This window comes from Sinocyclocheilus rhinocerous, unplaced genomic scaffold (genome assembly GCF_001515625.1).
Source record: "Sinocyclocheilus rhinocerous isolate Xijiao unplaced genomic scaffold, SAMN03320098_v1.1 scaffold68, whole genome shotgun sequence".
Classification (NCBI taxonomy): domain Eukaryota; kingdom Metazoa; phylum Chordata; class Actinopteri; order Cypriniformes; family Cyprinidae; genus Sinocyclocheilus; species Sinocyclocheilus rhinocerous.
Window position 1 is genome coordinate 87,821 of NW_015666487.1, and position 11,045 is coordinate 98,865.

Below are 11,045 nucleotides of genomic sequence, written 5' to 3' on the forward strand. Positions count from 1 at the left end.
TATAAAAACTTATATATTTATTTTAGTGCTGTCAAACGATTAATCGCGATTAATCACATTCAGAATAAAAGTTTTTGATTTCATAATATATATGTGTGTACTGTGTATTTTTATTATGTATATATAAATACACACACATACATGTATATATTTAAGAAAAAATTTATATTTGTATATTAAATATATAAATTATATTAATATAAATATGTACATGTAAATATTTTCAAAATAATACTGTACGTGTGTGTATTTATATATAATCTAATAAATATACACAGTACACACAACATATATTACATAAACAAAAACGTTTATTTTTATTTTGGATGCGATTAATCGCGATTAATCGTTTGACAGCACTAATTTATTTATTTTATGATACATTTTTATTTGTTATTATAGCATGTTTGGAACAACATGATTGTGAGTAATGACCTTTTTTTTTAATGTTTCTTTGAAGTCAAATGTTACGAAAAGACGACATGTTAAGGACAGCCTGGAAGATGAACCTTACATGATGACTCTTCATATTGTTAGGCTCTTTGCATTTCATTTGCTTTCATTCATGAATGCTCTCCAATTTGTTCAGCCCCTCTTCTTCGAGTTAGGTCCATCTGTCCTGCTTCAGCGCCAGAGCTGCTAACAGCCCATTTTTCTTCGTTTACTGTCCCCGCTGTCCACAGTCTAAATGTCTCTGGCTCTCTAATGTAATTACACACTGGAATTCTAGGTATGAGGATGTGCTGGATGCTGATTAAGCACAAGAGGACTGACAAGCAAATCTTTCATAAACCCTTACTTAGCAGAACATCTGCAGGCGAGCTGGTCTGGATGCTGAAGTTGGCACTTCTCACACCTCTTGTTACCCATTTGAGTGTGCTGCCCTCTAGTGTATGATATGATGTACTGCACTGCTTGTATTTTAGCAATAATCTGTCTCCATATCTGGAAGAAGCAAGCCATTTTTATTTGTCATCTATAAAAGCTTTTCTTACTGAATATGTCCCAAAGGCCTTTTAAGGCCATCTTGTTAATTCCACCAACAGCCTGTTTGTTTTAATGGGCAGAGACTTAGAAAAAAATAAAACTGACAACTGTGGTAGCATAAATATATTTTCAATTTATCTCAAATTGCAATATATATATGTATATATATACAGCGGGTAAAATAAGTATTGAACACATTACCATTTTTCTCAGTAAGTATATTTCTAAAGGTGCTGTTGACATGAAATTTTCACCAGATGTCGGTTATCAACCCAAGTAATCCATGCATACAAAGAAAACAAAACAAATAAGTTCAGAAATTAAGTTCTGTGTAATAAAAACGAATGACCCAGGGAAAAAGTATTGAACATGCTTACTGAAATTCATTTAATACTTCGTACAAAAGCCTTTGTATTTTCACCAGATGTCGGTAACAACCCAAGTAATCCATACATACAAAGAAAGCAATAGAAACAATTTCAGAAATTAAGTTATGTATAATAAAATGGAATGGCACAGGGAAAAATTATTGAACTACTGAAATGTATTTAATACTTTGTACAAAAGCCTTTGTTGTTAATGACAGTTTCAAGACGCCTCCTGTATGGAGAAACTAGTCGCATGCATTGCTCAGGTGTGATTTTGGCCCATTCTTCCACACAAACAGTCTTCAAATCTTGAAGGTTCCATGGGCCTCTGCTATGAACTCTAATCTTTAGTTCTTTCTAGGGCTGCACGATAAATCGCATGCGATATTTAACGCGCATCTTATCAGTAAAATTTCCACTGACAAGGGGCAGGATTGTATTGCAGAACTTAATTTTTGAACATATTTGTTTTGTTTTCTTTGTATGCATGGATTACTTGGATTGTTACTGACATCTGGTGAAAATTTCATGTCAACAGCACCTTTAGAAATATATTTACTGAGAAAAATTGTGACGTGTTCAATACTTATTTTACCCGCTGTATATGTAATTTTTTTCTTAGTTTTTTTTCTTTTTTCTAGTAGAGGTCCACTATAGGTTCTAGTAAACAAAGTGTAGTATAAGTAGTGTGTGTGTGTGTGTGTGTGTGTGTGTATGTATATATATATATATATTTATTTATTTTAAAATGCAATATTAAAGTGAGATTCAATGAATAATATACATTGCCATTAAAAAGTTGGACGGTAAGATTTTAAAATGTTTTTGAAAGCCTCTTGTGCTCACTAGGACTGCATTGATTTCATCAAAGATACAGTAAAAACAGTAATATTGTGATGTATTACAATTTAAACAAACTTTTTTTAATCTATCTTAAAATGTAATTTATTCCTGTGGTGACAGTTGAGTCTTCAGTGTCTTATTATCATCAATTTTAAAAACAGTTATGATGCTTTTTTTTTTTTAAACGGTGATACATTTGATTCAGAATTCTTAGATAAATGGAAACTTCATACGCAAAGCAAACTTACTGATCCAAACTTTTGAATGGTAGAGTACATTGTACCAAAACTACTGAAATCAAATCAGAATATGATACTGGGGTGGTGTGGCAAACTTGTTTTTGATCTAACCTGGTAAATAAAAAGTTGTAGGTCCACTGTGCACTCGGGCATTCCCCTCTGCTCTCATGTGTCTTCAGGCAGATGCAAGAGCTCCAGCGTCAGAAGGAGCAAGACAGGGAACGACTGGAGCGAGAGCGGCTAGAACGAGAACGCCAGGAACGAGAGATGCTGGAACAGGAACGTGCCGAAAGGGAACGTCAGGAGTGGGAGCGTCAGGAGTGGGAGCGTCAGGAGCGAGAGCGACTGGAGAGGGAACGTGCCGAGCAGGAACGTCTGGAGCGTGAGCGTCAAGAGCAGGAGCAGCTGGAGCGAGAACGCCAGGAACGGGAGCGCGCCGAGCAGGAACTGATGGAGAGAGAGCGTGCCGAGAGAGAGAAGCAAGAAAGGGAGCACCAAGAGCAGCTGGACAGAGAGCAGATGGACTGGGAGAGAGGGAGACGCATCTCCAACGCCGGTGAGCATCTTCATTTTCTCCAACGTCTTTTCATAGATAGGACTGACAGATATAAGATCTAGACAAGACGGGCTGGAGTCAAAAAATTAATGAGATTTTAACACAAACTAACAATACAAGTGGCTTTTCTTCTGTTGTACACTATGCTTAGCATGCAAATGCCTGTGAAATGCTGTTATTATCTGTTAGAAGTCATTTCTAACAGTGTTGCAGTTATTATGCTCTTCGAATTTAATTTAAAACGATTTTTTCCTTAACACGTTCGGACCGGGGATGCACCAATATTACAATTATTGCTGATTTCCATGCCATGGCTGATAACCAACAAACAAAAGATTAAAAATCTGTACTATTTTGTCTAAAAATAAATCAAAAAGTCAGTGCTGTTCTTGTCAATGTTAAATCAGTGTTGTGATTCTTAAGTGAATGTAGGCACCACAGCAATATAATCTACAAAATGAAATCTGGATAGCTATTCATTTGGATATCTAATAAGGAGAAAAGTTTGTTTGAATAAAAAAAAGCAGGATCTCTATAAGAAAGCAGTATTCAAGAAACAGCTTTTAAAGGGTAAAATCTTTTGTAATCTAGAGTTGTCCCTTTAAAACAATGAATTGAGACAATTTAACATCTAAAAATTGGCGGAAACAAGTGACCAAAAGTCACTTATATTGGACATCACAAATAAAAATTCAATAAAAAATTTTAATTAATAAAATCCACTGATATCCGCTGTTGTGCATCTCTGGTTCGGACATTTCCTTTCGTTGTTCTTGCTGTAAAATATATTTTTATTATGTATTTGGCTTCTACATCTGTGTAAAGCTATTGTTTATATGAAGGAAGGGTCAGCACCTACTCGCGTCTTAATATATCAATAGGTGATCTTCTCCTGACGTGTCCATCTGTCAGTATGTTGGAAGAGTCTGAATCAACAGCTTGAAAGATGACGAAACTCAGGGAGAGCTGCATACACTAACCACGTTTCCCTCATGCTATCCTGTGTACAGACCACTAGGAATATGGGTAACCTGCCAAAACTCAAGAATTTAGGTGACATGCAAAAAAGTCTATGGATCTTTAGCAGCTGTCAACATAAATGTTGCTGTAACCTGTTTTACTTTTGTAATTTGACAAATTTCTGAGAGAACCACAATACTGAGTTAGAAAAAAAAAATGTTGGGCATGTTTTTTTTTGGCCATCAGGGTTAGATTGGATGCAAGTTAGTAGAAAATTTGAGAAAAGTTATAAGATTTTTCTTTTCTTTTTTGTTTGTTTGTTTAAAATAAGACCTTGTTCACAATAAGACTAGGAAACTAAACAAGGTCAATTTTCATAAATTCAGATTGCATACATTGCTCAGAATCATGTGCCAAAAATAGAAATTTTTCTTCTCAAGATGGGGGAGGAGATGTTTATTCCACAGATAATGTGTGAGAGGTCAGGCCTCAGGCTTTGATAGGCACAATTGTCATTTCAAGTGTTAAACATTTGAGCAGTTTAGCATAGTTCATGTGTGATCATTGTATCAAATAATCTGTGTTATTTGGTAGTGATGTAATACTTTGTTCCACAGCAGGGATGTCAGAAACCCTTTAAATGCAGCATCAATTGCTCAGGAATGTTGAATCTAAATTACTAACACAACTGGTCCTGTTACACATTAATATATTGGCAATCAGATTTGGGAAGGAGACGTCATTTTACAGAAAACTGAAGCTTTATTCACTGGCAGTGAATTGTAAATCATGACCGTCTTTCCACCTTATATTAGATTAGAACAGTGATGTTTTTTTTTTTACATACTTCCAAATGCTCTCAAGGAAGGCAAGAATAATGTTTCCTGATCACAAATTTCTGACATAAATGCTTCAGTGTCATTGTTGAATATGAGATGTTAAAATATCCAAAGTTCATTAGAATTGTAGAAACTTGGTGGTGTGTCTGATTAAAACACTGGAAAAAAACACCAGTCCTTTGCTCTCTTTTATTCCATTGGATTGAAGAAGCATAAACCTTTAGCAATTCACATGACATGAAGTTCACAAATTCACATGGAGCAGGACTACTAGGATGAACATGATGAACAGGATGGTTTTAAGTCACTTCAAACAATACAAAAGAGAAATCAAACTCATACAATCAATTCATCAATAAATATCAATATTGTACTCAATCCAAATAGAGATTAAATATCTAAACAATTCAAATAAACAAATCCAAACTATATAACTGGTAAACAAACTTGCTTAAAGGGTTAGTTCACCCAAAAATGAAAATTCTGTCATTAATTACTCACCCTCGTGGGTTGAGTAACTCAACTAGGTTGAGTAATTAATGACAGAATTTTAATTTTTGGGTGAACTAAGTGAAGGACTCAAAGGACATGGTTGGGTGTCCATTCAAACACCCACACCTCACCAATGCAAAAAGGGACAAAGGAAGGGAAGTAAGGTCTATTTATAGACCTTAACCAGGGGAATATGGGTAATGTAGTGCACCATATATGGAAATGTGGTTTACTAGGAGTTGTGGGAGATGTAGTACTAAGAAAAATTTGAAAAAAGAAACAAATGAGTCAAATTCACAAGTCATTTTTTAAAGTATATTCTGCTTAGACAAATCATTGTACAGCTAGTCTGCAGTTGATGCATTTCTCACTGCTGTATTGACTGGCTGGTGCTCTTAATGTTTTATTCTGAGTGTTGATTGACACAGGATTGAGTTCTCTGTCTGGAAAGACGTCTGCATGGCAGTTGTATTTTTAGTGGATCTTGTCTTGGCTCAGTGACTTTTCTGAGTCATGTCTTGGAGAAGTCTGCTTTTTGCTAAGAATTATAAAAAAAATACCCTGAGATTTTGGCAAATAGGTATAACAAAATCTCTATCATTAGTTGGAGCACTAGTTGGTTTTGGTGTAAATGGGTATTTATAGCCAAAACTATCAGCTAACCATTCACTTTTTCCACTTCAGAGTAGTATATTCAATAATGTTCATGCTAAATAAATAAACTCATTAGTATTAAAAACATTATGTGAGGATCTTAGTCACAAGTTGATTTAATACATTTGGATTAGTCTCTGGAGCACAGCCGATAGGTCTTGCCATGTGACCGCCTGTGCTTTAGGAGTGGAAGAATTTCATTAAGTCACTTTGGTGAACATACTGCGCTACATCACGGGGCATGTGGTCTGCTTGTCAAAGCTAATAGTGTGGAAAGGCAGAGGAGGAAAATGAAATGGAAGAAAGCAAGGTACAGATAGGTTACATTATAATTTAAAACAAGGAATAAACAGAAATCAGTGGTACTTAAGTCATGAAGCCAGCGTGAATAATAGGAAAGTGTTAATAAGGAGATGACCTGAATGTAGGGCATGATAATTTGTGTTTGCCTGTGTGTTGACGTGTATTTTGAAGTGTGCTCAGGGGGGCGTGGTGGCCTTCACGCAGCAGGAGGGCAGCTGTGTCTGCAGGCTGCTTATGAGAATCACTAGAGCAGAAAGATTTGGCCAACATATGGCAGGCAGTGACTCTTACAGTGCAGTCTCACCATAAACCAAAACATGAATTTACATGCGTTTCATATATAAACACCTTTAAAGGGTTAGTTCACCCAAAAATGAAAATTAGCCCATAAATTACACACCCTCAAGTCATCCTAGGTGTATATGACTTATGCACTTATTATGCCACTCAGCGGGTGTTGCATGCATCAGTCCAAAAGAAGTTAAATAAAAAGCACCCGTCCATTAAAAAAAAAACTGTCTCACACGGCTCCGGGGGGTGAACAAAGGCCTCCTGTAGCGAATCGATGTGTTTTTGTAAGAAAAATATCCATATTCAAAACGTAATAATCACTTTAATGTAGCTTGCACCAACAGTTGTACACGGAAGCAGCTCTGGGCGGATGACGTATGAGATCGGCTTTGCGCATGCGCAGCTCAGAAGTGACGAACGCGGAAGCGCAGCGGAGAGATCAAAACAAAACAACGGTCACTTATTAGAAGTACAAAACGAGGATTTGTAAAGAAGAATGTCGGAGAATTTCGATATAAGCCAAGAGGAGACTGGTTTTCCTTTGCTAAAGTAAGGAAACTTTGCTTTCTTTGCTCCTGTTAACAAACGTTGGTTTTCACGAGACTCACCGGCACATGCGAAACGCTGAACTCATACGTCATCAGCCCCGAGCTGCTTCCATGTACAACTGTTGGTGCAAGCTACATTAAAGTGATTATTACGTTTTGAATATGGATATTTTTCTTACAAAAACACATCGATTCGCTACAGGAGGACTTTGTTCACCCCCCGGAGCCGTGTGAGACACTTTTTTTTTTTTATGGATGGGCGCTTTTTATTTAACTTCTTTTGGACTGATGCATGCAACACCCGCTGAGTGGCATTAAACAGCTTGAAAGATCAAAGACAATTTTTAATATAACTCCGACTGGATTCGTCTGAAAGAAGAAAGTAATATACACCTAGGATGACTTGAGGGTGAGTAATTTATGGGCTAATTTCCATTTTTGGGTGAATTAACCCTTTACATATGTTGCAAAATGCATTGCGTTGAGACAGGGCCCCTGTTACATATATACTGTATAAAACTGGCCTTCAATAACATCTGTATAGTTCCATATTTATGTTTTATGTACACTACTGTTAAAAAGTAGTTTTTTAAAAATACTTTTATTTAGCAAAGATTTATTCAATTGGTCAAAAGTGACAGTAAATGTCACAAATGTCACAAAAAAAATCTATTTCAAAGAAATGCTGTTCTTTTTAACTTCTATTCATCAGAGAATCTAGGGATAGAAATGTTTCTTGAGCACCAAATCAGCATATTAGAATGATTTCTGTAGGATCATGTGACACTGAAGTAATGGTTACTGAAAATTCAGCTTTGTCAACACAGGAGTAAATTACATTTAGTAAAGTTTATGGACAAACTTCATGTTGGCTTGAGAAAGCCTAGCTTGGAAGTTTGAAGTTGTTTTAAAATATATTAAAATAGAAAATTCTGAATATTATTGTTTTTACTGTATTTTTTTATTAAATAAATGCAGCATAAGAGACTTGTTTCAGAAACATTTTAAAAAATCTTACCAACCACAAACTTTTGAATGAGTGGTGTATTTTTGACTGTTTTGCACATACTTTTGTGCAAAGTACAAGTTTGTAGACAACTGATGACTCACCAATGATGTTTCAGCGGAAATTTATGATTACTGGGTTAAATTCGATGTCCCATTCATATCTTATACTGTAGAAAGTGCAAAAAAGTGCAGGTTTTCATGAGCATTTTCTTGGCATGCTGAGAGTGGATGACTAGCCTGTAGCAGGTGTGTGATGATGCTAAGACACTAACCTCACGTGACATGTGCATCCAGGATTTACAGTAACCCTTCGGTGCTCTCTCCTGAAAGTACTACATGCTAAACTAGATGTTTGTGTAAGCCCACATGTGTTGAAATTGATCCATCTTTTCCGGTTCATGATGTTGCCAACAGCTAACCGATCGTACTAATTCCAGTGCGTTCCCTGTTCATAGACAGAAATAAGTACATATGATGGACTTGTAGGTCTCTGCTGGTTTTCTTGCTTCATTTGCCCCCTTTCTCTCTTCTGTCTCCTTCCCCCTTTCTCTCTTTGTCTTGTGTTCTTTCCCTTTGCACGGTTGCCGCTTCCTCCCGTCCTGTCCCATCCTGTCCTGTCCTCTGGTTTGGCGATTGCTTTTTAGCTCAATATGAAAGTCCTTAGGAATATTTTGCTGTTTTGTCCTTTGTTGGGTTGTACTGGTTCACCGGTTTGATGGATGCTCGTTTGTGTGGCCTGTAATTGTGTGAAATGGCATGGCATGAAAACACATATCCACTCTCTCTTGTGAAACTTTGATTTGAGTCTCAGATTGCAAAGCTGCGATATCATCGCTTTAGTTCTCATCAGTGTTTTTTTTTGCAGTTTATTACAACCATCTCATTCTGATTATTGGTTTATGGTAAAGAAGTTCTAGATGTTAACATGTACAAGTGAACTGTCATTGAACAGTGAGCTTTACATGATCTATAACTGGCCTCCCTACATCCTTTTTGGTTATTCTTCACATTCACACATTTGTTTCATACAACATCTTTATTTTAAAAAGAAGCAAAATGAAGATGAATTTGATTACATTTGTCTTTGACTAGGTTTTATGTTGCATAGTGCATACAGTAAGCAGAGCTTTTCATATGAGGTCAAGTCAACAGCAATGAAGAAATAAGATCAACTCTTCCTCTGAATTATTTATAGAAGAGGTTTTAGGCTTCACACTTCATATGCATGATGCAGCTTGACGTTGAGCTAAATTCTACACACTAATATGATTAACTTGAGTGTGTTTGACAGGCATGCATGTCAATATAGACTTGAAAAACTTCAGCTGTTTATACCAAAAAAAAAGCCAAATGTTAAATATAGTCAAGCTGATACGTTTCTAAATTGTGAAGAATTTTACCTCATAATGATGTTAAGTGATGCAATATCAGCTTTAAGTTGCATTTTAATGATTAAATGTTTTGAAACAATTACCCCAATTACATCTCTGCATTTTGTTAAATTGATGTACACATTTGTTTCTTATTATGATAAATCATCAGTTTCTTTCTTGTGGAAGTTGGTATAATGATCATCAGCTTTTGACAGGTGTTCAGTATGTTCACATCATGTTTTAATGTCATCTGTCTTCGTTCACTATTACGAATGAGCTTTGTATGTCATTGTTGTTTTTGTTATTTATTTATTTTAATTATTATTATTATTATTATTATTGATGGATTTATATTATATTACACTACCTTTCAAAACCTTGGGGTCAGTAAGATTTTATTTTTTTGTTCAGCAAGCATGCATTAATATGGACAAAGATGAGAGTAAAGACATTTATAATAAAAACCACAAACTTTTGAACTCTAGTGTATATATTATATTATATATATTATACTATATATTATATTATATCGACATCTATTTAGCTCGCCCTTGCTGGAGCCAAGCTAAAGAAAGTGCCAAGGGTAAGTGTTGAAGGACCATAAAGCTCTCATTTGCATTTAATTTCTCCTGAAGCTTCTTAACACAGAACAAGGGTTGGAAATTAACAGCAAAAATGCCCCTCCAAATTCAAAATAAGGGTGCAAAAATGGCCCTGCATAATTACACTAAATCTATTATGGTTGTCACGATTAATATGAAATGTCAAAACTAATTAATGGCATGGGTTACACTTTATTTCAAGGTGTCATTGTTACAGTGTAATTATACATTTAAGTACTGAGTAATATTAATTAACTGTATGTACTTACTATATGGTTAGGGTTAGGATTAGGGTTACTTGCATGTAATTATGCATAATTTATTGTTATTATAATAGTAAGTGCATGTAACGTGTAACAAGGACACCTTAAAATAAAGTGTTACCATGGCATGTAATTTAGATCTGCTCACATTGCAATATGCTGCACTGGTAACAACCTAGTATTCTAATTAAGTGGACGTCCATGACATGCGGAGTCCCACAAGGCTCAATTCTTGCACCGCTCTTGTTTAGCCTGTATATGCTCCCACTAAGTCAAATAATGAGAAAGAACCAGATTGCCTATCACAGCTATGCTGATGATACCCAGATTTACCTAGCATTATCACCAAATGACTACAGCCTAGGGGTGTAACGATTCACTCGTTTTCTCGATGCATCGATTACAAACCCTGACGATGCAATGCATCGATATTGAAACATGGATTTTTAAATCGTGAATCGTTGATTTCGGACAGTAAACGTTTTAAAACGCTAAGAATCGAATGAATCACGATTTCTATAGCGATTCAATGCTTTCAAAATATATACAAATTAAATTACGACAAGCACAAATTAATGGAGACCTTGAACAGTGTTCGTGCCCTCGCATCTCTCCTTCCCGCGCTCACTATTTCCCGCCTGCAGTGACTGTCACAGGATTGCGCTCCGTTCGTCTCACTGACATTTTTTGAGCAGCTGATGTGTGATCTCTCCTTAGTA

General features: G+C 35.8%; 1 protein-coding gene across 1 annotated transcript in view; it reads left to right on the forward strand.

Annotated features, from left to right (window-relative positions):
* Positions 1-11,045, forward strand: part of LOC107732354 (protein enabled homolog) — an 82,202-nt gene that overhangs the window by 62,712 nt on the left and 8,445 nt on the right. The window contains exons 5-7 of the mRNA XM_016543650.1: positions 2,617-3,017; positions 3,836-3,900; positions 10,006-10,044. Of these exons, the coding sequence (XP_016399136.1) occupies positions 2,617-3,017; positions 3,836-3,900; positions 10,006-10,044 (505 nt within the window). The remainder of the gene's footprint in view (positions 1-2,616; positions 3,018-3,835; positions 3,901-10,005; positions 10,045-11,045) is intronic.